The sequence below is a fragment of the Erithacus rubecula genome (genome assembly GCF_903797595.1).
Source record: "Erithacus rubecula genome assembly, chromosome: 2".
Taxonomy (NCBI): domain Eukaryota; kingdom Metazoa; phylum Chordata; class Aves; order Passeriformes; family Muscicapidae; genus Erithacus; species Erithacus rubecula.
The window spans coordinates 64,244,919-64,272,491 of record NC_136685.1 but is presented as its reverse complement, the minus strand read 5'-3'; the positions used below and the strand labels follow the sequence as shown (position 1 = coordinate 64,272,491).

The 27,573-nt window shown below is 40.9% G+C and overlaps 1 protein-coding gene across 5 annotated transcripts in view; it reads right to left on the bottom strand.

Annotated features, from left to right (window-relative positions):
• LOC306813091 (SAM and SH3 domain-containing protein 1-like) overlaps window positions 1-27,573 on the bottom strand; it is a 515,485-nt gene that overhangs the window by 43,550 nt on the left and 444,362 nt on the right. For 3 of the 5 annotated variants that reach the window (XM_079328162.1, XM_079328166.1, XM_079328164.1), the window contains exons 3-7: window positions 15,109-15,159; window positions 14,939-14,988; window positions 3,737-3,777; window positions 2,351-2,437; window positions 920-1,032 (exon numbers count right to left, since the gene is read on the bottom strand). In XM_079328162.1, coding sequence (XP_079184288.1) covers window positions 920-1,032; window positions 2,351-2,437; window positions 3,737-3,777; window positions 14,939-14,988; window positions 15,109-15,159 — 342 coding nt within the window. The remainder of the gene's footprint in view (window positions 1-919; window positions 1,033-2,350; window positions 2,438-3,736; window positions 3,778-14,938; window positions 14,989-15,108; window positions 15,160-27,573) is intronic. The other 2 variants (XM_079328163.1, XM_079328165.1) reach the window with 1 other exon arrangement.

Sequence of the window (27,573 nt, the reverse complement as noted above, 5' to 3'; positions counted from 1 at the left end):
ATTATATGATTTCCAGCAAAGCAGTATTTTCTTCAGACAATAAAATAATTTTGCAATCTACAAGAATCTATTTCACTATGTAGTATGTCAGTAAAGATATTTATCTGACTGCCAACTGATCTAAATTACATTTTCTCTTATGGACCCCATACAGAACATCCTATGTTTCATCACAGTCTTTTACACAAGGGTGCATTGAAACTTGCACGCTGTTTTGGCTCCTGAACAAATTAAAACCTCAACCCTCTATTGCTGCACAAATGCAATATCTTATAGTTCTTTTTCTTGTGGTTTATTAACATTTAGAGTTTGCTAAGAAACACTTGTGACTTATTTAAAAAACATCTGTGTTGTGCATCTGACATAATGTCATATGCCAAAAATAGCTGAACATGTTTTCTTGAATGTTATTAAAATAAAACATCACCTTTTGGGCTAAGAAACAAGCAGAAGAAGTTCTAGCTTAAAGGAAAACAGTAAGAAATATATGTGTTCTGAACTGAGTAAGGCAAGCTCAGCAAAACCTGAAACATTTATTTTAGTACTTAAACAAACCTATGAACATACGCAATAAATTAGAGCTAGTACAAGTCAGAGAGATTCTTCTCCCTCACTTGAGACAGCTGCAATAAAAAAGCCTACACTTAGTCCACTTTATTGGTAGTAGAGAGAAGCAATGCTTTTAGGACTCTATTAATTTACCATATACTGGATATCTATTTCTGGTGGAGCTAAATCTCATTTTTCTCAATAAACAAAGGAATTCCACTCTAATTTATGCTACCTATTGCAATGGGACAAACAGGCAGGCTTTCTCCACCTTCTCCTGTGTTTTGTGAATGGAGTAAAACTCCAGATTGATACATCCTACATTCTAAAACATGTTTGTCAAGGAGATTGAAATATGCACATATCATACCCTAGCAAGTGCTTCCTCAATGGTAATCATCTTCTCTTTCACCATCATCATCAGCTGGATCCGCTCCTCATCGCTCATCGTGATCTCACTGGCCACATAGCCGACATCCTCTCCTGCACAAAAAAAGCACAAATATTTTAAGCACATGTAAGAATTCATGCACAGGTCAGGGTATATTGAAACTGGATTTTACCCAGTGCTCTGAAATCTGGTTGCCACGTGGATCTGGCTGGCCAGAAACAGACCCTCACCAGAGCAGGTTCATGGTATGATTTCAAGGAACTTAATGATTTCGAAGTAACTGAGCAGTAAAAGGAAGCAATTTAGAGCTAAAAAGCTAAGTCTACTTTGACACTGAAAGCAAGCAAGCATGAAAAGGAGAAATAAAAACTGACTGTCATCACATGGTTATTGACCCCGAGAGACAAAAATTAAAAGAGGAAGTGTTAATGCCGGAGAAGTCCAGCACTCAGCCCAGAGGAATACTGGTATCAGCTGCCAGAACCTGCCTGTTCAGAAAGGGTGTGATGGGCCCTTGCAGCTCTCTGCTGTGGACTGGCCACTGCTTGGGAGCTATCCAGACAAACCCACTAAGCTGGCACACAGTGCCAGATGTACTGCACTCTCAACTACCTCTCCTTCTGGTAGGTGTTTGGCATATCAGCACAGGCAATTAGAACTTGCCTCGAGAACCAGCAAGGGCCCACACTTAACTGGAATTGTGTCCCTTTTGGACCTAATAAATGGGCTTTTGTTGTCTTTCACAATCCATCTGAACATAGACAGAAATAGAGAAGCATCTGTTTGCAACATAAGAAGCTAACAGATACACATGGGGAAACAGAAATTTTCTGTGTGAAGAGAAATACTTAATGCACTCCACAGCTGCATCATTTGCAGAAGAACTAGAGAAAGACACCTGACAGTTTAAGTGGAATCAATCCTACATTTGAACTGGTCACCAGAGATACTTTTATTCCTCCTTCTTGTAGTTTCTTCTACAATGAGAGGCTGGATTCAAGCCTAAAGCAAACAGGTCAAAGTAATAAAATGCCAAAGAAAGGAGAAATATCCTTCTAATTTAAACAGAACAGTATTTCTCTTACCAAGTCAGGACTGGCGGGGGGGGGGGGGCGGGGGGAAGGGAAAAAGCACACCTTGTTTAGTTACATATATTACTTGTATATTAACTGCATCACTTAGCAGGTGTGCCATCATTGACAGTCAGGATCAAAGGCATCCCAGCCTCATGTCTGCAGTCTCAAGAATTTGACATATCATTCTGAGCACTGTCATGATGAACTAAACTTGTGACACTTCCACAGCCACAGACCCCAGCTGCCACCGTACTACAAATTCCTTTTATTCCTTTGTGATGCTGGTTCCTGACATTTTATATAGATAGGACATGCACTATTGGAAAAACTTTACCTTTTGAAGTCTGCCTCATTAGTCCTTTCTGGTTCTTTCGGAAATTCTGCCAAAAAAACTTATTTTTCTTTTTCCAGTCTGTTTTCCCTAAAAGGAAAGTGGAGCGGGAGGATGAGGGGAAAGGGATAAAGAATTTTAGAAAGAAACATTAGTTAGTAAATTCCACAGAAGGTTTCAAGCATTACATTGTATTTTTAAATCAGAAACAAGAATTAAAAACCCTCAGTTTTTCAGATTCTTTTTATTTAGAGTTATGTTGATGCAGCTATTTCAGGGTGATGCACATTTTTTAATAATTGCCAGTGCTATAGAGGATTGAGACAAGCCAGTAACTTACATATTTTGAATTATAAACAAAAAATATTTTACATTAATTTTAATGTGTGTTGAGTTGTTGATGTCAAGTCTGGAAGTGTTTTTCAAGTATTTTGTTGGTTTATTCTATTCAATTGAATCACAATCACAATTATGCAATTCAGATAAGTGATTTTCTGGTAAATCTGTGCATGTCGAACAAGAAATGAAATAATTAACATATAAACACACACATGCACAGACACACACACACATGTTCTGCTAATTGGCATGAGATCATCAGCTACACCTGACTCTTTCTCTCTATATGCCTGGACTGTACAAAGCTGGGTCTCTGTGTCCACAAGAACCAGATCTCTATGTGGATTGATGACCTCAAAGTAAATAATTTGTTCTAGAAAGAAAAACGGGATCTAGCTCAAAGTAGGGCACATATATCTGTGTTCTGTTGAATTAACCAGGGCACATACTAAAAAGTTTATGCCCCCTACAAATGAACATACTGTGCCTGATCTGGCAGAAATGTGACTGACAAAGAACTATTAGTATTTAAGATCTTGCCCTAAATGACCTAGAGCTGAGCTTCCTGACTCTCGGAAATACTGCTTAAGTTTAGAATGTGTGGACAGTCCCTAGAAGGATCCCTAGCATACAATTAAAAGGAAATAAACAAGAAAAACCTCCTAGTTTTATTTTTCTTTTCCAATAAGCAACAAAAATTTCAGAAATAAAGACCCTCTGGCATGACATGAACAAAAATAACAAAGAATTCCCATTATTAACTGGTGGTGGTAATTTTTGGAAAACAAAAGGACAGGCTAGCAGTGATCTAACATACAAACAAATTCAATTCAATATGACAAGTCAAAAGATGCATATTTATCACATGACATTGCTGGCTGGGCAGTTTTAGTAATCACAGAGACACTCAAACTGAAAGCTGCTGAGACTCACCCTCCACACACACAAATGCTGCTGACTTCTGCCAGCTCCTCACATCCCAGAACAAGCAAAACTCAAAAGCAGTTTAAGAATTCAATAGGAGTATCAAATAAAATGAAATATACTGACCTACAGAACCTTCTTCTGAGCTTGATTTATGAATGGAGAGCCTAGGACAAAAAAGAGAAATGGACTTATTGATGCAGGCTTCTCACATTTCAGGGGAGCTGTCTGGTTACAGTAAATTACAGTTTCCAAACAATATATCATGAGCTGTTTTCTCTTCCCTTTTCTTCCCAACACAGCAAGTTGGGAATGAAAACTGAACCTACTGCACTGACCACAGCAACTGAGTTTCCTTCTGAAATCTGCCTTTTGTGACCAGCATAGAAAAATACATACTGACAGAAACCAATGGTTAAGGCAATGGAGTCCAAGGATTCCTCAGAAAAACAATTATTCACATAGTTTCCCTACTTGCATTTCCAAAACAGTAATTTTGCTGCCTTAGAAACTGTAGAACTGGGATGCTGCACTTGTTTAGCTGTACATCAATTTCCAGCCTATTTGGTTTTCATCTGACAATCTTTATAAATAAGTGCTCATTACACCTCCAGAAGCCACCATGTGGAAGACAGTAGCAGATATTTAAAGACAAAGTGGAGAAGGTTTGTCCAGACCCTACAAAGTGCAACCATAACTGACTGGAAACTACAGCTTCCTTCTCCCAAATCCCTTCTGTGTGCTTTCTCACCAGTGTATGCTCCCTTCCTCAAAAGCTAGCTGGAGAGACTTAGTCAAGTCCAGAACACAGGCTTACAAACAACCCACTAAAATAGCAAATAAATCTTTTGTTCTTGGTCTTTATGTTCACTGAACCAGTTTTCCAGCATGGATTCCAACTCAGTGCCAACAGTTCATTGTGGGATCTCTGATGAGACAACATGGCCCCACTTCACTGCCTTTTTTCTCTGTCTGCAGCTAACAGAAATTACCAAACCTTTTGCTATTCTTTAAAGCCTTCCCGTGGGAATTGCCATTTAAGCACGCTGCAGCAAGGCAGTGAAATGACTTCAGGCAGCATCCAGGGCTTTGCTGGAGGCTCCACGTGCAGAGCTTCGCTGCAGTGTCTTTGCCGCGGGCCGGCCCCGCGACACGGCGGTGTCCCATTGTGTGTGGCAGGATGGAGACACACACCCCAGCGTACACGGGGACCCCGAGCCACGCCACTCTGAATGAGGCCATGATCACACACACGACACGCTCTTGTTGCTGTCCACGCACATTGTCTGTGCGGGCTCCTTCAGCTCTCCCAGACCCCCAGCAGAGGGCAATAAAGAGTTTCCGATCAATTCACTGAACCTCTTCAAGAGAAATTACAGTTCAAGCCAGGTCGGTGTTGAGAAGACACAAGCAATTACTGGCCAACATCTTATAAGCAGGAAACACATGCTCATCAATTTGCAAAGATGTCATTAAATGGGAAACGAGACAGTATGAAGTTTCAGTGTGATTCAGTAATCCATCTGAACAAGGAGGGTCTGGCATAGTGAAGCTCTGAAATACAACCTCTTTAAAACTCAAACTGATCAGAAATTTAATACAGCACAAACTAATTGAGGCAAATAAACTTCAAATTTTTAGTGCACCAGGAGGAGGGAGACATTTAGTGTTTTTCTTGCTAGTAAAAGGGAAAAGTCAAAAATATGCCACTAGATGCTTAATTTTTAAGAAGCCTGATGATAGGTGAAAAATTCAAACCCCATAATTTCTGGGTAAAAATTTCCAGAAAAAGCCCCTCAACAGGGCCAGGAATTAATCCAGACACTTCAAAGTAAAGTTGTCAGCAGGTATTTTTCTAAATAAAGGTAAATCAGATAAAAAAAGTATGTGGAGTTGTATATGGAGATTTGTCTTTTTATGAAAGCCAAGTCCTGTCAGAACTGACAGAATTAATCCATTACATGTTTTGCAGATGAGCATGGACTCCACTCATCAAGTAGTTATTCTATTTATTTTGAATAAATTAGGATTCATGAAATGTACCAAATCACCATCCTTAGAAAATGAAATATGTTAATGATCAAAACTCTGCCTCACTAGTGAAATCACACTTAAAGTGGAGAGGCAGTCTCTTGGCCTCCAAATCCATTTGAATCCTTTTCTTTTGCACAGTTGCCAAAAATGATGCAAGTAAGTAGCAGGTGTAACATTTGTGATGTGGACATCTGCTCAGTATGAGTTAGCCTGAGGCCACCAACTCGTCATAAACTGGCCTCCAAAGAAGGGGAAGGGCAGTAGAAGCAAACACCCGACACGCCTGGACCAGAGCGTGTGAGGAGAAAAACAGGATCCACAGCAAGCAGACCACTTCTCATTTATAACTGATTTCAGAACTAGGCTGAGTTTCATCAGAGGATGCAAATTCCAATTATCATTTCACGCATTCTTTAGAGAGGAATCTTCCATGCCTGGGCTGACCTTGAAAATGCTAACAGCTGCTCTAAAGAGATGGAAATGCCAACACAACTTATCACATAGTGCCTGATAAGGCACTTGCTTTTTAGTTCCACCTGACAATTCTGATACTTAAAAAATCCTCAGTGAAATCAATCAAGCATTTTACTTCCTAGATGTCTGGTGAAAAATTCCAGACTACCTTGGTGTCCCTGTATGTTTGATTTGCAAATTACACTCCCTTACTCTGTCAAATCTGCAGCACTTCTGCGAACGTGCACTGAAAGTGATTTGTGTTCTTCCATTCATAGACTGATAACTTGTACTGAAAGTTAATGATGCAGTGACACTTGGCAGAAGTTTCAGCACTGTGTGTCTGAAAGGGAGCCAAATGCCATTACTCCACCATGGAGGCCTTCATTTTTGTTGTGGTCTGATGTACAACTTCATTAGCAAGCTTTCACATGAAATGTGCTTTGTCACTGCAAAAAGCAGAAGAAATGTATGGGTATATGAGGAACAAAACAAGATTTACAGCCAGAGGGAAGGAGCATTTTCTTATCAACCCATAATCTCTGGAAGAAGGCAGGGGGGTCAAAACTTCAATTCATTAATCTCACAAATCCAAAACCATCTCTAGGCCAGTACTTTGTGCCTCTTTGAGCCAAAGTGCTGAAATAAACAAATGAGAAAAAAACTCCAAAAAAATCAAAACCAGAGAACACAATATACAATCTGAAAATGGAGCTACTTTTGAGAGTACTCAAATATTACTGCCTTAGAGAGTTGATGGGTTTGAGCAGAATTTAGTAAACTACATCAGGCCATTCAGTGATCAGTGATACAAAATTTAGTAGCAACAGATGGAGCGAAGAACCTGGACCAGGAACTCATTGATTAGAAAGACTGGCTTAACAGAAATGAGTTTACATTCAACACTAAAGTGTTCAAATACACAAACAAGACAGACAGAAAAGTCAGTCTTTCAAATGCTGGAGGTCTGCAAATGACAGAATACCTGGGGATACCAGGTAGAAAAGGATGACTGAGAAAAAAACCTACATATTAATTCTAAAAGGCATAAGGATGGAAAATTCCAGTGCCAGTATGAAGAATCCGATGAACCAATGTGTATGGGAATGGCTGTACAACCATCATTATTCATGCTCAAGAAAGATGAATTCAATCTAGATGTAGTATGGAGAAAGCTATTGGAATAGCCAGGGAACTGGACTGCTGAGCTTACAAAAGAAAGCTAAAGTTTTGCCTGTCAAATTGAAAAGCTGCAAGAAGATTAACTTACTGCCTATTAATAAGTCAGGCACAGGAACAAACAGACATGCTGGTAGAAATTAGAAGAGAGAAACTATTATTTCCTAACTATTTGGACAAACTTCCAACAGTATGTAGAGAAAGAGAGAACAACTTTAAAAACCTAACTGCTTTTACAGGAGGCTGCTTGAAAGATAAGAGACCAGACCAGACATCTTAAACAGACCAGACCAGACATTGTCAAAAGGATTGCCTCTGGAGGGCACTTTTGGTTCTTGTTTTGTAGCCTGAGGGCTTTTTAAGAGCAATGTCAAAGCCTGACATCTAAAATGGTCTCTGAATCTATCTTTCCATTAAAGTGCTGCAGTGGGGTAACACTGTTACATGTAAGCAATACCTTGGAAAAGTGGAGGTGTTCTCCAAAACTTGGCATGCAAGGAAGACTCAATGCAGACATTTGGGTCATAAGTCAGCTAAGCCTGTCTGATTATTAAGACTGGTTTTAACTAGGTTACAGGTTTCCTGTTAACTCTGGACTGATTCTGATCTCAGACAGAAAAACACTGGGGCTAATTTTGCATAGAGAGTGGTTGATACTACAAGAGACATAGTCATATGTGTCCCAAGAACATGCTGGTACTCCACAGAACTGGGAAAAGAAACAAATACATACACTGCTTTCATGAATGTGCCTGTTGATTTTGGAAATCTCATCATTCTTAAAACAGAACAAATATGGGAACTGAGAATGATGGGCATTTATATTTTAAATGCAGATGTGCTTTAACAAATGGCTGCATCTCATTTATGGACCATAAAATGCACAAGTGCATAGTACCATATGATGATGAAACCACTGCTGTTATCATCTTCAATAAACTGATAGTGCCCCTCTCATTCCTTACCGATGATTATTTATAGTACACTGCAGAAAATGGTTGAGATGGGATTTTTAGTATACAAGTATTATGCATATTCAGAACGGTGAATAAACCAATGGAAAAGCCTGTGCTGGCTCTGCTGCAAAGCATTTGGTTATCCCTGTGCATTAGAAATGGCCCACTTACATAATTAGTATGAAAAACTGACAGACTTGTAACTGCTCCTGACTGAATACAAGGTAATTTATCTAACTGGAGCTGGCACAGGGAAGAAAATGGGCCTTTGGTATTTTTATCAAATTTGCATGAACCTGAAGAGAAAGGAGGCCTGCAAGGTTCTGACCTTGCTGGCACGAGTGTGAGAAAGGGATGGAAAGCAAAGAGGTTTCATTCAATTATCTTCTCATTAGGTTTCCATAGCAATGGCTCTTTAAGCAGGTCAAAACTTTCTCAGTGGAAACAAACACTGAGCTGCTTGTAGCCTGTGTGTGTGTATATGTACTCTGTGGCATCACCAGAGTGGAAGCCACCACACTGGTCCCACGGGCTCAGTCCATAGACTGGCAGCAGGCAGATGGGGGCACATCATGTATTTAATAACAGAATGCTTGGTCCCAGCCAGGGGGCAGATAATTGCCAGCTAAAACCTCTTTGAGAGCAAAGAGCAGGGCCCAACGCTGCAGGCAAGGCTTCCCTGCTCTCTGTGTATTGCTCACTACGTGCCATCTCAACTTGCTGTGACAAGTCAGACTTTCTCAAGAAACGTGCCCTTCATGCTTCCTTGTACAAAATTACCAGGCTTGAAATCTTCTTCCAGCTGCTCAAAGGCACACTGGTTTCCCTCCTCACGTGTCCCAGGCAGCGTTTGGCTGGCCTCTCACTCCCATTGTGTGGGTTATTGTGGGAGTTTCCTGCCCTACTTCTCTTGAGGAGGCTGTTTAAAGGCAGCATGAATAATTTGCCTTTGACTAAATCAGGCCTCAAACAAGTGAAAACAGGGCCATACACATTCACTGACTTTTTTCAATTCCTGCAAAGACAGGGTATAAAAAAAAAAGTATCTTAAGTTCAAACATCCCAAGTAAAAAAGTCTCATAATTATTTTTCTTCTGATATTTTTTTCCATTTTTCGACTATGCAAAAGGAAGAAATTATTCCCTACGCAATAAAGCACAGCCTTAAGCTGCAAAAACCACCAGTTTGGGTGATTTGTTTGTTTTATGCTTTGTTCTTCTCTGTTTCTGCCCTCTCTCTGCCTTACATCCTCTTTGATACCTGCACTCCTCTTTCTTCACAGATGAGCTTACAAATACCTGCCAGAATTAATCTGGGCACTCTGAGAAGTAGCCAAAATCTAAGCTGATAGAACTGAAACCCCTATCCATGACCTGGAAGGATGATTTAATAACCTCCTGCATTCAAATCTTGAGCTGCAGTTTGGGTAACGCAGGGAAAGAAGACCAGGGAATCAAGTGTTAAAAACTGCTGCCAAAGGCCAGTAGATCAGTGTACCAAAGGGGGCAGAATTGAGGCTTGGATGAACCTTTCTGAAACTTCCACTGAAAATCATAGTGGGAAATGGGAACACTGAAATGCAGGCTCTATCCCAGCCTTAGATTAATATACAGCTCCAGTTCACACCATGGGATACTGGAATGGCTGTATTATGGCACATTTGTTGCAAAAAATTCTTAGGAACAGATTCAGTGAATCGTCTCTCCTGCAGTGACAACAGATACAATGCAGGTAGAAGCCACTTGTGCTGTGGCCTCACTGCCTGCCTGCTAACAAGCTCGGAGAAAGCCATAGTGCCTAGGAGCCTGCAGCTCCTGCTGTGACATTCCCAACAAGCCAGAGGTCTGGCCAAGACATATGAATGGAGCACGTGAGTGGCTCGGTACACCCTGCACACACTCAGGGTGACAGACATTCACCCTCAGGAGCAGCTGAAGGAGGGAGCTGAGGATGCAGCTGCCAGAGGCACAGCAGCTCCCCACGCCGGGGGAATGCAAAGCCCCTGAGCAATGCTGCCCTGTGTCACCTGCACCCCACACGTGCCTGCTTCTCTCCTTCTGCCTGACACGTGTGTTTCTGGCCAGCTCCCTGCTCTGCCAGTCTCAGATTTAGGTCTTGAGTATCACAGGGTCAAGAACGTTTAAACTGTACTGAGGAGTACAGCAGGATGAATTGTGGCACTTGATATGAAGTGTGACCATTTGCTGGTCTGGAGTGCACTTGAGTGGTACAGTTCAAGAAAGTGCAGGTGATTCTCATAGGAGGTGACAATTCCTAATATGCACTGCCACACAGAGATGCTGGGAATGACTGAAACATCAGATACATGACATGACTGTTACCTAGTGTATTGTTTGCATCCTTTTTTTTTCTCCAGCAACTGGTAAGAAAAATATTAGTATATAGGAATGTCTGTAGCTCAACCTATTTGTGCTCCTATGCAGTGCTCCTGAGTCTCTCACCCACTTCCTTTTCTTTCCCAGCAGATTCAGATACACCACATCTGAAACACAGCCCAAAAGCTGATGGAGCAAACAGTGAGAGCAAACAGATCCACTTCCAAAGAGGGAAAACACACAACTTCCTTTCTGCAACATCCCCCCAGTTCTTCTAAAAACAGGATGAGAGTCAGGATGCAGAAGCCTGGGTTCAGGGGACTGGGTTTAACCTGGATTTCCTGGCAAACATGCAGAGCTCATCAGTCTGTCATGTAGACTTGAATGCTCAAAAATGGGAACAGGCTAAAAGTTGGGTTACATTGTTTAAATGCTCTGTTTACAATTATGAGAAACCCCTGCTTGGTCTCCTATCTGAGTAAACATCCTTGGGGTGTTGCCATCTTTTCGAAATAATAGGAATTGTATATAAAATACATCCCCAGATGAACATGGTATGGGGTCAGAGAAGTAATAGTAATTGCTAAAGAGCACATTTACTGCACGTTTTCTACACTAATGATTCCTCTAGCAAAAGCAGAAGTCAGTGTATCTGTATAGAAGCACCTGTGGCTCTGGGTAGATTTTTGCATAAAATGAATAATATCACTATTAAACATGCTGCTGCCACTTTACTGAAGGCACACTGAGAAATAGCAAAGTTACACTAGCACCACAACTGTCAGCAAGACTGCAGTTTAAAAGATGGAAATCTTGGAAAGGGAAGAGGGAAGTGAAATTTATTATTCAAAGAAGAAAGCTACAAACATCTCATTCCATGCTCTGCACTAGTTGCTGAATATGACAACTTAGAAACCTAGCAAACTGTTTACAGAAGGAACTCCAGTAAGGCAAAACAACCAGAGCAGTTGTGAAGCGAAGCTTGAACAAACGTGACTTTGTTTTTTGTTGTTTATGGATAGCTTTTCAGGCCACATCAGTACCCTTGCTGTTATTCACATAAATCTCAGACGCTTTTGCCTCTGAATGAAGATTTTTCTTTCTTTGTCAGAACCAATCAAACAAAGGGCATATTTGGTAGGACACATATAATGCATTGAGCAGGTTCACATATGCAATCTTTTTTTGCAGCTTCATCTAATTATTAGGAATGGTGTTGCTAGCAACAGAGGAAGATAGTATTGCCCCAAACACATTCAGGGGTTGGAGGGGGGGTGATGACAATGACTCACAGTGGCAAACAATTTTGCCTCCAGGCTCATTTAATCCCTTTTGCCTGCCTACAAGCCCTGCTGCTGCTCATCTGTGTTAGAGCACATCACTCACTAGACAGACACTTGTTGAGCAACTGGCTGGACTGAGGGCACTGACTAATTCTGCACCGACTTTACACCAGACTGGGCAGCAGGGTTAGTAAGACTCAAGGCAAGACTGAACATACACTGCTTGTCCACACAAACAGGATTTTTTCCTACCACAGACCAACAAGATTAATCTCTTTTTAGTGTGGTGTACAGTGGAGCCTGTTGGGCTCTCTCTTCCAGCTGGGCAGCATAGAAAAGGAAAACCAAATCAGGTTAAAGCAAACATTGCTCTTCCCAGGTTCCCTCAAAGCTTCTTTCTGTCTGGAATGTCTAAACTCTGGCAAATTAAACAACCATCCAGATGTGTTATTTTTAAACTTTAGACTATGGTAGCATTAAGCTGTAGGGTGTGCAGGCAGCAGTTAAGGGTGAGGGAGCTGCTGAGAGTGACCATATCCCAGCCAGACACTCGCTCTCTCCTTCTTATCTCAGTACAGATTTTTCCTTGGGACTGTCCTTATTTTCTAAAACAATCTGCTCAGAACACTGAACCAGAAACAACTCATTTCACCCTAGGAAAACATTTGGATTTTCAATATGTAAAATTATAATTGTTCTTGGATAAGCTCTTACTTGTGGAAGAGTACTCAAAAAAACCCCACTTTCTAGCTTCTGAAAGTATGTATGTCGAATTTTGAACAAATCTTTCCTTTTTTCTCCCAAATCTTTTGTGAATATGAGAAACCAGTGTATATCTGCATCAAGTTTCGTATTTGGCAAACTAGTCTTCTCACAACAAAAGAAGTTTTGTAGAAGGTTTACCACACATTTTTCATGCAGCATGAGAGTGATATAAAAACCAGTGTCCCCAAAGGCACAAACTTCCATGTCTAGTAGCATGCCCACACAGAAAATTCAGATGAAAACCATATACTAAACCTCCCAAAAATCCCTGGGGCCAACACAACATCCTTCCCTGAAAAATATCAAATTCAGCATGTTAGTAGCAAGTACAGGTGTATTGGATGGGCTTGATCTGGTCATTTTCACGCAGATCAATTTCATAAACTCTGCCTCCATGGAAGAGGCAATTTCTGTGACAATTCAGCCTTCCAGGCTAGAGGCATGAAGTCAACACTGATATGGCAGGCCTGTCACAAATAGACCTATATAATTTCAGGTTTGAATAATTTGTACAGTATTGAGTAGACATAATTTATTATTTTCAACACCTTGTTCAATTATTATGTGTCACATGGCCTTGCTTCTTATTGTGCAAATAACTGGCACAACTTGTCCTGCACCAGTTTCACTATATGTGACCAGATTAATCACATATACCCTTCCACAAATCCTCAAATGGCAAACTTCCATTCCTGAAAGGCACATAACAATCACATCCCTTTCATCTGAACTAAGATAATATAATTTCCTTTCAGTGAGGTAAATGGGCTGTCTCAGAGGAGTCACCCAGGAGATTGTTTTGCTGATACTGTCTTCTCACTCAGTTATTTGTGGTACAACATCTACAACTTAGGAAGCTGGCTAGAACTGGTAAGTGGAGTTTTTTCCGAGTTGTGTGCTGTCCTCCTGCAAGATCTTCATCTCATTATTACCTGAGGTGGGATTATGATATTTACCCATGGGTAAAGTGCTTTGAGGCTGAGAGAAAAGTCATATCATTATAGGATAATCTTGCAGGTTTACTTCCCAGATTGCAGTTCCCATCTACTTGGCACTTTTGGTTTCATTATAATGTTGGACAGTCAGGTAGCCTTCAAAGATTCTTTTCTATATATGAGTATAAGAAGCACAAACATTAAACCCTAAGACTTCTAGGCCTTCTCTTTTACCAGCATGTAATATGGGGGCAGTGATGGTACCCAAGGTAAAATTCACCTTATTTGTCTTGGGCTGTTTTGAAAACGAGCATCTACCTCAAGCAAACCATCTCTGCTTTTCTGTCTGAGTGATGAAGCAAGATAAGGCACCTCTAAAAGACAATTCATCACATTCTGAGATCTTTAGCATGAATCAGCTTCCAGACAAACCCAAAGCAGTTGTTCACTACCATACAGCTGACTTCTATATGGTCAGTGCTCAGGCAAGTCCCATACATGGCATCCATCAGACTGCTCTGGGACTGACAGTCCTTCTACTGAACCAGCAAAAGCAAGAAACCTTCCTGTTACTGCCCAGTGACAAATCACTTGAGGATATTCAAATGTGAGACTGTAAAACCTTACAAAAGCATGTCCCATCACAAATGGATTCCATGTACTCCCTCTGAACTCATCCAGCTGGCACTACCCCATGGAAGTGCAGGCAATTGGACATAGAGTGTCAGTTGTCTTCATGCACCACTGCACGTTACCCTGAGCAGCAGGGATCCAAGATCTTGGGATCAAAGGAAGGAGGCACAGAAAACAAGCACACACATTGCAGCAGGAGGTGACAGTAAACAGAAACCCTCTCAGTCCTCACAGAGAGGTTTTCATTAAGGATGCTAAAATTAAAGCTCCTTTTAACTTGGTTTTAAATACTTCATGCCCTTGGCACCTTCTTCAAAAGCACAGTTACAAACTCAGGAGTGCACAGGAAAAGGAACATGATGGAACTCTGTAACTCTGCCTTCCCCTCACCTATCTTTTTTTGGCTGCATTTAGGTCTAATCAAAGAAAGTAATTTTTAAAGCAGGTGTAATTGGCAGAGAATGCAAAATCACTGATGTACCTTAGAAATTATTACCAGTTGTCTTGGTGTATGCACACTCCAAGGGTATACAGAAGAAAGAAACAATAACCCTCCCTTGACATAGAAACCCAAAATAATAAAATGCCAAAAGGAAGGAGGAGAAGGAGCAGATTCCACAACAGGTTTCATTCATAGTGTCTGGACCTGAAATCTAGATGCACCAGTACAATCTAAAATTAATTTACTCCAAGGAAAAAGAAAACGTACCAAATTCCCCCTCCCTCCTTTCTCACTTCCTGTGCCTTCACTTACTTTCTTTCAGTGTCAGGTGTTGATGCGGTGCTGCTGAGACCAAGTGACTCCTGCAAGAGAAGACATGCAGCACTGAGAGCAGACACTAGGGAAGCCTTCACCCAATTTATGCAGAATATCAAATTAAAGAACAAACAAACAAAAGTGGATGATCAAAATCTAATGCTTACCTCAATCTGGGATCGCAGCTGTAGAGATGTGGGGCTTGCATCAGGTTTCTCCTGAAATACAACAAATACCAAGTTAATGATATATCCAAAGACCTGAAAGAAGAAATATGAAGGGGAGAAAAAGGAAATGAAAGAAAAACTATTTCAAAACATTTCATACAAGAAACATTAGCTACTCTAGAAAGAAGTGCTTTCAGGATAAATTCTGAAATAATCCAGCAAAACAGCTAATTTCACATTTATCACTGGAGAATACAAAAAGTAAAACTGCCAGACAGAAGTAATTCAAAATAATATAGAAAGAGTTTTTTTTATTTTCACTAGATCACCATACAATTTGTTAGATAAGTGCAATTTCCAAGAAATTACCTTCAGGAAATATCTGGCATTGAAAAAACCTTCTCTGAGGAAAAAATACTGAAAGGATGCAGATACCTTTCATCAAAACCAGTTTCTCACACAGAACTTGCCAACAGTATGGAGTTCAAACCACTTTTCTACAAATATCTAGGATATAAACTATCTACTCCAGAATTCAGTCATCCAGGCTTCCTTTGCAGTTGATGGAGACACTCAGAAACTCTCACAGAGCAACTTGCCTGACAGGTTTCAGCTACCTCAAGTTAGATGAGGGAGTCCCACTGGTGCTATCTAATTGAAGACTGCAAGCCAACTGCTTAAAAGGCACATACTATTAACATGTCTAGCTGAAATCAATGGGAAAACTCCAGTTAGAAGGGAGGAAGATAATACAGGCGTGAGTTCCGAGAACTACATTTTGTTGGTTGATCTTCATGTGCAATCATGGGGTAAGCTGACTTACTTTATTCTCAGCCAGCCCTAGCCCTTGTGAAGTTATTGCAAAATGAATTCCACAACTTACTCATCACAGCTGGGTAAGCAGTGGTGTACAGGCTTCAAGAAAATTTAAAAAAAGGACATGGATTTGTTTCTCAGTATTTAAGGACTACTTGTTCATGCATTCTTCAGCCTACATGTAAAACTCTTATCTCCGTGAAATTGTACTTCCTATGCCCTTTGTTTACACAAAAGGTGACAAAACATTCTTGGGATTTAATTAAAAAAAAAAAAAAAAAAAAAAGGGGGGAAAAAAAAAAAAAAAAAAACCAGACACAATTTTCTGGAAATGCAGCCTTTTAATACTAAACAGGAAATTACTACTGACTGCCATGAGGTGGTGTTGGATTAACTCACTCAGGAAGTCTGCAAGATCTGGAGTAAAAAGGAGCCTGCTCTGCCATCACATGACCAAGTCAGCTTGCCCTGCTGGCCAAGGCAGCCAGGGAAGGCACAGGATGGCTCATGGCCATATCCTTGCTCGTGTGCAAGGCTGCCACCAGGTCACTGCCCTGCTGGGGGATTTTGCCTGACCATGCATTATCTGCCTGTTTTTGCTGATCTTGTAGCACAAAAAGGGAAATGAAGTCCTTGAGTGAAAGCGGACATGAAAAGGTGATCACGTCCACTTACTGACAGATCCAACAAGGACTTCTCTAGTCAAGCAGAAGCTAGACCAAGGCCAGGGAAATTCCAGAGTTGTTCACAGATCAGATAAATGAAACTAACTATCTGGCACCAGGCATCCCTCTTTTTCTCCATTAGTTCTGCCAAAATGGAATCTGACTTAGTTTTGCACCTGGAAAAGGCTGCAGGCATATTGCTGTGAATCTTCCTCAGACACTCTCCAATCCCTGCCTAGCTCTTTGCAAGGAGGGAGAGAAAGACAAGCTCCATGATCCAAACACTTGCCATTCATGAGCACCTCATTTTTTCACACTCTGCTGCACTGATGAGAAAAGGAATATTTTATCAGTTTTATGTTATGGTTTCTCTACGCCAGTCAGGAGAACCCACCATGTCCCCAAGAGACCTTTAGATCCCAAGTTCCTGATGATTTATCTATTGTCCTAAAAAGCTGCTTTGCTCCAAGTATTTTGGTTTTTTATTTTTTAAATACAGTAGTTTTTTGTAAATTACCATTTATAAGATGCTGCCTGGCCTCCACGACAATTCTTGTGCTTGAGCAGTTGCTTGTGAAGTTGAAGCCTGATACTATAATTAGATGAAAAGTTCCAATTTTCAGCACAAAACTACTCAGCTGAACAGTCAGCTGCATCCCATGTAAGTAAATCTTAAAAACCTGACTGTATTTACTTTCTTTTTTCTTATTTGCTGTCAAGCTCACCCTGTTAGAACAGGAGTTGTTTTATAGGACCAAGATGACTGTGGAAGGCAGAAGCAAGGACAACTTTCCTCTCCCTCCTCTAGAGTCCTACTTCGCTATGCTGGAATGCAAAACACCTGATAGTCCTGCACTGTTGTGATTAATATGCCTACCTGCCTTTCTAGCAGAATGGTATTTTTTTTCTATTGCTATTTACACAAGAAACCAAAGGAAAATACTTGGGGAAATACTACTCTCAACTGAACTTCTGGCTTAGATCTGTATCAGATCTGTATCTGTATTCTAAGAGATCACAGAACTTTCATCAGCCTTGAGCAATTCTGTTTATTTTGGTTAAAATCCATTAAACTTCACATTAAACCTCACTTTAAAATCCACAGGTTGTCTTGACTTTAATCCATCAGGATCAGGGCCCTTTTTTACCAAAGGCTAATTCTAGAAGGTTGAGAAAATGTTGGCATATTCTCTAGCATGCTATACGATCTTTTCAGAAAATATTTTTTAAGGTTAGTTTCATTAAAGTACATCTTTGCCAAAACTTAAAAATGAAACCAAGGACAGCCTGGGCTTTCAGAAACAGTGGCTGCAGTAAGAGACATCCCTAGCCTGCATTTCCAGAGCTCTTGTCTAGACAAAGCAGGCATCAGAGCAATGGGAATCTTCTGTGGGAGCAGCCTTGCTGCCCCAGGTGACTGCCCTCCACATGTGCCCAGAGAGCTTGTCTGAGATGCACCAGAAAATTCATATCACCTACATGCTACACAGTGCTCTAAAGGAAACCAATGATCTGAGAAAGTGCCTGATCAAGTGCAGACTCCTTAAGCTACACTATTAAATCCAGTGTTTCCCAAAGGTGACTGGTTTACTTGCATGGTTTCTGGATTTAAGGGGCCCTAGGCAGGTCCCTTAGTGCATATTGAACTTGTCCAATACACTATTAAAACCAACAACTAAGATTTTAATATTCTGGAGAAACTGAGATGTCCATAAATTGTATCTAATCTCCAGGGAACATATTAGATAGAAGACAAACAGTGGCTTAGCACCAGCTTGTCTAGCTCCCCTTGAGGTCTAAGGTCCACGCAGCACAGAATCTCAAATACTGATAATAAACCCAGAGGGAAGGTTTAAAAATTAGTAATGCTAATATCCTGTAGAGTAAGCCCACTGAATTTAAAGTAGGTATTTGTGCTGGTTTTGCATCCTCCATCAACACCTACACCTGCACCTAAAACAATCTCGGCTTGCAGGAATTTTGTTCTCCCACCTTTAAAGCCATTTCTTAGCAGTCCTATTTCCTTCCTTTGTCCTCCTTCATCCAAAGCCAATACCATCAAGAGGATGGGCACAGGACAAGGCCCTGAGGTCCTGGCAGAAGCTCTGCTCCAGCAGCTGGAGGAAGGGATGGGTGTCAGGTGTCACGCTGCCCAGGAACCATCTGGGATCACCAACCCTTCCACACTGTGGGTGCCACAGACAGACTGCAGAACCACACTGGGAACCTTGGCAGCCCTGGTGCAGAAGTGCAAGTTGGGGAAATGCTTTTTACAAATCTACTACTACTATGATGTTTTGGAAGAAAACGTAGTTGAAAGCTTAACAAGCAGGATTTGTAGCTTATGCTTGAAATCTTTAGTTGTTTGCCTTAGGGATCAAGAAAGAAGCTTCCTTCACAGGTAGCTTTCTCTGTCTACTTTGTACACTGAATTTATGTGATCATTTGCATACATTTTCTTTTCAAATTACTGCAGGTTTCTAAATATTGCGATTTTGTTTTTATATACGACTTCCCTCGTAAAAATCTTCAAAACAGTTTTGCAACCATTTATGAGCTAAGTCTGAAAAATGCAACTGGGAAGAGACTACAAAGCTCAAAATACATAGGAAACTGAAAAACCATTTCCTGTCTGGAATGCCAAGTTTTGAATTCATGAGGGACTTTTCCTTCCATGACAACTTCAGTCCACTTGTCCTGTATGTAATGTAACAGCTATCACAGTCTATCTGAAGGCACTGCTGTTCTCCTCCAGAAACATGCAAGCATAGCAGACAAGAGCATCTGAAAGGAAACTTGGTTATCCAGGGTATGGCTTACACATTCTAGGGAGAATGTGCATATTTTAATTACTTAAACATTAAGCCACATCTATGCACCACACCACAACTTAGTTTAGGAAATTATATTCATTGAATTAATATCTTCTAATTAAAAATTCATGAATCTCTTCACAATTTCTGCCACAGGAGCTGTATCCATTTGAATCATAAATTTAAGCACTCCTCTGCAGATCCCAAGACAGGATTAATCTCACTGTGCAGACAGAAAGTGTGCAAAGTGAGACCCACATGACTGCTGGGAAAATACAGCTACATAACCAGTAAAAAGGAGATGACTGAAAATCTCATAGATGTATAAATAATTTTATTAAACCATTTCAGCAGGTGTAAAAAGTTACATATAGCAGAAAACTTCTGTGAGAAAATTCTGCCAGTCTTTCCCCAAATGTTTTCTCTCTTTGCTCTGAACACACATTGCATGTTGTAGTCTTGCTTCTGAAATGATTTAACAAAGATGCATTTGAAAGACAGGAGAGCAGTGAAGGCTTGTAAGAGTTTGATTTACTTTGAAAGCAATAATTATGCCTGGAATCCTCCACCACACTCCATATTTCAACCTCTGCAGAGATGCTGGGGAAGAAGCAAAAAGCCCCTCTAAAGAGACAGCACAGGTATGCAGGTATACAAAGGAAATTGCCTATGAGTCACTAGATAGGAGCCACAGGTCAGAATAAAGAAATAAAAAAGACTTATTCCTGTGTCGACCATCTCAGCAAGTGTTTAAGGGAACCAACAATTCAGTGAGTTTCCAGTGGTACACATCAGTTAAATCCCATTTTGAGTTTCAAACCACAAACTCTAGACCATCTCCTTAGCTGTTTCAGCAAAGAAAGAAGGTTTTTCTGCACCACTGCTCTTGCACATTAGAGGCTGAGCTGGTACATGCTAAATGATAGCATCCTGCAGCAACAGCAGCAAAACTCTGGATTAAGGAAATGAGTTAAGCAGGAGGGATGGCTTAAAAAAGAAAAAAAAATTCAAACAAGAAATACTTCTATGCACAAAACAAAAGTCCAAGTGTCTCAATGCCTCATATAAAAGTGCAGACATAGGTAAACACTTCAGCTTAACTACTGATAAAATGCAGCTTTCAGAGAGAACACACTGTTAGAGCACTCACATATTTGCTTATAGTATTGGAAGGGGAAGAAATATCCTGCGTCTCAGCTCGATGCAAACACCAGAATCCATCGAACCAAACACATCTCAGGGCATACACTGGAACCCCTCTCTACCCTTTGCCAACAATGAAAGCAGAAGGGGTTTTTTTCACCCTTTACAAATACACTGCTTTCAACACTAAGTTTGGGAGCCACAGGGCTGAAAAACATTTCACAGTGATTTTGAAAAATGTAATTCATTAGCAATTATAGAGAAACTGCAGCTTTTGTAAAGCCCTGTAACAATAAAAAAGTGAGGAAGTCCTAAGACACAAATTCACTTGTAACAAACAGAAGCAGAGTCCAGAAAAATTATGGCACAAACACAAAATAGAAATGGGCTTCAGAGAAAGGAAAGTCAATATGGGGACACAGAATTCTGCAGCAGGGAAATCAAATACCTTCTGATCAATTTTCCAAACAAGATGAAGCAAGCCCAGAACTATGGCAGCTATCTTTGTGTTAAAACCATATTAATATAAAGGCCAATATGAGACTGAGACACAGCAGGTCTTTGATTGATGCATTTTACACTTCTTACTCCAATGGTACAATAATAAAGTGTTCTGGTTGCTGGCAGGAACTGCCTCTGTATTAGAACTCCTGCTGCTATAAAAAGGAAGAGTAAGACCTGCCAGCTTTGCCTAAAAATCCTTGCATTTGTCAGCACTGACTTTTATTGCACAGGTAAGGCCAAAAAGAACTTTTGTGAAATAATGTTGGAAAACAGTGAAAGACGTGGGTTTCTAGGGAGGACTTTAAGATAGAGCGAGTGGTTTTGGCATCAGGAAGAGCTGTAATGCTTCAGCGGAATGAAAAAAATCCCTAAACAAACCACATCAAGAATGGTTAAATGTGAAGCCAGAGGACTCAGGATGTGACACAGACAAGGGAGGCATGAGGTAAAGCCCAACTGGATACTGCCCAAATGGGGCCCTTCTTGTTCAAGAGCTGACAATGGGCCTGGGGAAGACCTACCACTTCCCCCAGTGAGAGCATTCTGTCCTGTGGGAAAAGCACAACAAAAGGAAGAGAGAAAATAAATGAACAAACAAACAAGCAAATAACAGTTTGCTACAGGGTACTTTGGGTAGGAACAGTCTGGTCAGCCAAGTCCAGATTCCTTGCCCAGGTGCTGGCCCTCTGGCAAGGATGGCTAATGGCAGTGTGCTGTACCTTGGCCTCAGCCACCTCCTGAACAAGCACCCACAATTAATGAGGAAAGCAGCACCTCTGTGAGCCACACATCCCTATCACCACCACCACCCTGCAGCCTGCCTCCTGTAACTGTGGGGATAGGAATTTCAAGTGGTTTTGAAGTGAAGCACTCACTTATGAGAACACAACCACGAGGAGCTCCATGTCATGAAAGCCATGGCTGAATATAGCAAACCTCTTTCTGAATGCCAATGGTTCTGATCTGTTTTTATGTACTCTTCAAGCTCAGGCCACCTGTTCCTAAAGGTCAGTGGTGTTCTCCATTTCCTTCTAAATAACAATTTTCAGATCTTACCAATTCTTCATTTTCATGTACACAAAGCTGTACTATATTTCTATTAAGAATATTTGCCATTTTCTCAATTTCTCTTCAGTGTTTCCAAGAACAACAAAAAAATGTATTTTCTTTTTAAAAAGTGGCAAGGAAAGAAAAGGGGAAGCTCAGGCTTTGACCAATGCCTCCTGGAAAACTTCTACAGCCATGTTATAAATCCTTTCAGACATATAATGGAAACAGAGGCTAACACAGGTCCACTGTCATATTTGTATTGATACTATACTTGTGTACCTACATGCCAATATCCCTGTCTTGAGCACATGGAATTTCAGATGATTGATACTGCAAATAAGTGGAAGCTTTTATGCTGGATGAGGCAAAATGCTCAAGGCTCAGGGATTCTTGTAAAATGGGTTGTTACCATAATACGGATGACTTTTTGCAACAATACCCCCATCACTGTGATAGCTAGCATTTAAAAACTGCACTGCTTTCACTTTCTGTTTTACCAAACAATACTTTACCAAGAAGATCAGAAACTATCTGACTTTGAGTTACTTAAAAACCCTGGTAAAATTGAGGAGGAGGTAAATCAAGAGAAAGCACTGCTTATTAAGAGACCTACAAGTGGTTCTTCACCACACATGTATGGAGTATCAGCAATGAAGCCTCCCATTTCAGAGGGAAAAAATGCCAAATTTTGCCTTCATTTCATTCTGAGAAAGCAGTGTTTTGCTTCACTTTGTTAAAAAGGCGGCAGATTTTTTAAAAATTGTAAAGGTTATGTAGTAGAAAACAAAGAATATTTTAAACTTCCCCACACTTTTTGTGGGTTTCTTGTTTGTTTGGGTTTTTTGTTTGTTTTTTTCTTTTCTAATTTATGACAAACTGATAAGCTGAAACGCATTTTGTGTCAGGAACTTTCATAATAGTGTCACTGCAATGTGCAGTAGGAATTAGACTGTTCTTTCCATTTTTTTTTTTTACTTGAGACACCTCACATTGCAGAGAATCGAACCCAAACCCAAGTACTCATGAAAAAGATTCAACTCTTTCTCTTAGGTTCTCCAGCTGCAGAAGACAAACCCAAAATTCAGAACTCGACAGCACTGTGGGCAGTGGAAGAAATCTGGCACAACCCTTTTTTTCTACAACTGCTGTTCTTTAGGCTGCCTATGGCTGCTATCAGGTCATGCTCTTCAGAGCTCCTGACCTCTTCTTCCTCCATAAGCCTCTAGAAAAACCTGCACCTTCAATCATGTTTCCAGTTTTAAAAAGACTATGTGTATAGATTTGCATATAGCTGTTCTGGGCTTCTTTTTCAACATGAAATTCAACCTTTCAGAGTACGACCAAAGCCCTTATTTAATTCAAGAAAACCAATGTAAGACTTTCTCACACCCAGCACAGAATTTCTCAAAGTTTTAGTGCTATTATTCAGGAAATGGATTTAACTTTGAACTTTTTAGAGAAGTGAAAGAATCCAGTAAAAAACAAAACAAAACCAAACCACCAAACCTCAAAGAACACAAAACTCCCCTAAAACCACAGAAAAAAAATCCCAGACCAACCCCATGAGGAAAATGAGGCAACAGAACCACGTAACAAAGAGTTGCGCTGAGTCAGGACCTGAGTCACATTAATCTCAGCAAGTATTCTTATCACGAGGCAGTGCCCACCTGCACATTTACTGTTTTTCTCATCTTTCCATTAAGAAATTTAAACAGCCTACTGTTGCATCTTTTTGTGCAAAAATAATTACAACAAAACTATAAACATTTGGGCAAAATAGATTGTGGCTTTCCAGCTGACAAACACTGTATCTCTATTTTCCTCTTTCAGAGGTTAAAAACATCAACAGCTGCTAGTTCAAAAAAGCAGACATCCTGAACTCTGGTCTTTATTGGCAGTAACTCTGCAGCCCAAACTCTCAAGCCATCCATTCCTTGTGGTTGAGAATGGGCCCTTTCTGCCGATTTGTACTACCACTTTAATTTTTAAAATTCAGTTCAGTTCCCCCTTAGTGATTTCTACGTTCATTATTTCATGAGAGGACCATAGTTGAAAAGCTGTAACAACATGACATACACTGCATACTTCAGGACTTATAAACATGGAGAACTGGTGGGGTCTGACCATTTCAGCCACTTTGACAATAGAAACAGCAGGAATACAACTGAGAAAAGTTGTCTATCAGAAAAACTCTTGTCAGTACATTGAACTAGTATAGGGAAATAACTCCAATGACATTTCTTTATTACAATAAACTCACTTTGAAGAAACAGTTTATTGCAGGATCTTTTTAAAGAAAGCACTTGAAGCAGGAAAGAAAACTTGTCATACTGGGAAAAGTTTTATAGTAGATACAGATTTTTAAAATATGAGTTTTACAACCATTTTAGAGAGCAGAATAAATGTTTAACTTGAAATCAAACTGGTTCTGTTTAGTAGGTTGATATGTGAAACTGAACACCTGAAAATTAAGACAGATAATATGAATCCATTCCCTAGAGCTGGGCATTGCATTTCTTGCTCTCAACCTGCATAAATGCACTCCAGGAATGTGAGTGGGTGGGGGGAGAGAGACAAAGCTTGATAGCTGGATGCTAACTTCAAAGTCTCCTACAAAGTGAGAGGAGAAATTAATTTCTTAAACAAAAGAACTGAAAACAAATTAATCATATTAATGCAAAAAAAGGACTAGACCACAAATTGCTAGTCTGTGCTTACTCATTCTTCCTGCTATAAAAACTACCTTTGATAAAAGAACTTTTAAATTAGCTGTTCTCTCTTTACCTTTGAAATTGAAGTCTTGATGGATGCTTTGGGCCAGAACCTTACTTAAAACCTCATCACTGGTCATCACATGATCATTATTACAAAACTAAATTTCAAATCAACTCTGATGCTCTAAATCATCATGGAAGATTGCTCCCATCAGAGGGAAAATTGTTATTGAATGCCATTAGACTATCTGGCACAATTTGGTTGTTTACACAGAAGATTTGCAACATCCCTATTTGAGAATATTAATAAGTAATTATTGCCTTCTAGACATCCATGATAAAAATATTTATCTACACAACTATTGATAGAAATTTCTTCCATTTTCTATTTACATTTAAAGTAAGACTGGGACAGAAATTCATACGCCACAGATGAAGTAGTTAACAGGAACAGCCCCAACTGGAGGTGCAGCAAATAGGAGCCTTGCTCTATGGGATTACTGCTGCATGCTTTGCTTTGAAGGGTAATGGTGCGACAGTGACATCTGACAGCTCCAACACTAGTCAGCACAACTGCTGGAAAGGGGTTAAATTAAAGGCTTCAATCATGCCATTAGCAGCTCCTGCTGCTGGGCCAGGCTCCAGCCCAGCTGTAGAGCTCCTGCCAGTTTTTTCAAAGCTCAGCCGTTCTGCTGAAAACGTGCAAGTGGGCTCCTGCCACAAGACCACAACTGGGGTAGAAGGGGGGCATTGCCCTGACACACAGGCCAAACAGAAGAAAGTACTTAATGCAAGCTTCGGTGATTCTTAAATCTAAAGGGTAACAAATCAGAATTCTGAGGATCCATCAAGCAGCTGTAAAATGCTCCTTTCTTTGGTTCAAAGCAAGAGGGGCAGAGATTTTCCCCAGAAGAGGACAGTGGAGGCCAGAACCCTCCCGTTTGTGCAGTCCCTGACTGCTGCTACCTCCAGCCCAGGGGCATCACCCCACTTTCAGCCTAGCACAGGGTGGCAATGCACAGTTTTGCTTTGTCTCCTTGGGTTGTTATGCAACATATGGTTATCCCATCACAGACTGAGTGAAAAAAATGACACATGCTGCTTACAGACAAAGCATTTGAACCTCAGCAAACATCCATCCTTCAGTCACTAGAGATAACTCAGGCCAGAGGAATCTGCAAAGAAAGCTGCCACCACTGTTTCAAGCAAATCATCTGCAACCATTATCTACAACTATTCACTGGAGAATTAAGAGTACTGCAGCAAAGCGTCACAAATTATTCTCTCATGTAACGTTTTCTCCTTGCTTATTCCTGAAGCTGCTTCTGAAGCAGCAACAACAACAGACTTCTTCCCAAGTTCCACTTGAAACTTCAGCCTTTTTCTTCACCACACTTTGGGTCACACTTGACTTTAAGAGGGATGCACGGAACTAGCCTTGCAGAAACAAATGAAGCACAAGTGCAGGGTAGTCGTGAGCCACCCATAGTTTTTCAGTGACGCAGTGATTACAAGTAGCACATGCACTTCATTCCAGCAAAGCTTTGCAATCCCTCATGCACCCTCTTTTCCCTCCTATTCACTAATGGCTATGTTTTACTATCAAAAGAGTGCTGCAATCACAGGTAATCAAATTATGGCATTAAAAAGGCCAGCATGCTTTGACTTTTTAGAACTTATTTTCAAACACAGATGAAGCAAAACAGAGACCTCAGCAATGAATAATTGCTTTTGTTCAGAGGTCCATTCAAAACCCCACCCTTTTGCTTTTCGCACTAAACAGTGAACTTATGAAGGGAATCTAGCAGCACAAGAGCTGGCCAGAAGTTACAGCAATGTCCTGATGAAGCAGGCAAAGCTAGGACATTAAGGGAGTAATGCCTCACCTGTACTGCTTCCGATTTCTTCACCATCCCACTGCAGGGCAGTGAATAAGTGGCTGTGTGGGGCTAAATGCCAGCTCAGGTTAAGCCACAACAGTCCTTCTTGGTGCCCAACATGGGTCTTGCAGGGTTCAAGATAACAACAACAGGTTTGACTGGGATGTGCTAGATTGAATTTATATCTCTAATTGCTGATTAGCTATTAATTGGCAGGTGCTTGTCAGGAGCCTTGCTTGCCTGCCTGTACATTAGAGTCTAGTGCTCATTAGTGTCTGGGTTTTGCTGTCACTGCTGCTGTGCTGCTTTATCACCTCTCGGTGCTGTGCCTGGGAACATTGTGATAAAGCAGTGGTGATGTGCTGGGGCTGGCAGGTGGCCAGGGACTCTCTGTGTGTCTGTGCTGCTGGCCTGGGCTGGCTGGGACTGTGCTGTGAGCTCCAGTCAAAGGGACCTGACCCGTGGGTGAGTCCAGGGGGCTACAGGTGGATCTGGAAGCGGCTGTGGCTCTGTCAGTGCAGCAGACGGAATATCTCTGCAGGGATGGAGCCCAGGGAGAAGCGTGTGCTGCAGGAGGTAGATACTGACACATCAGTGCCTGTGGATAAATCCATGCTGGAGCACCTGAAAGTGTGTGGCCATGGATAATCCCACATCAGAGCAGGTATTCCCCTGAAAGGACTGCAGCCATGGGTAAGGCTATGATGGGTCAGTTTTATTTCTGAAGGGGCTGTGACTGTGGGTGAGGCCACACCGGAGCAGATACACCTCAAAGCAACTGTGACTATGGATAGGCCTATGCCACAGCAGCTGTACCCCCAATGGGACTGCTTGGAGCAGGAATAGCCATATGGGACAGTAGCCTGTGGATAAATCCTAG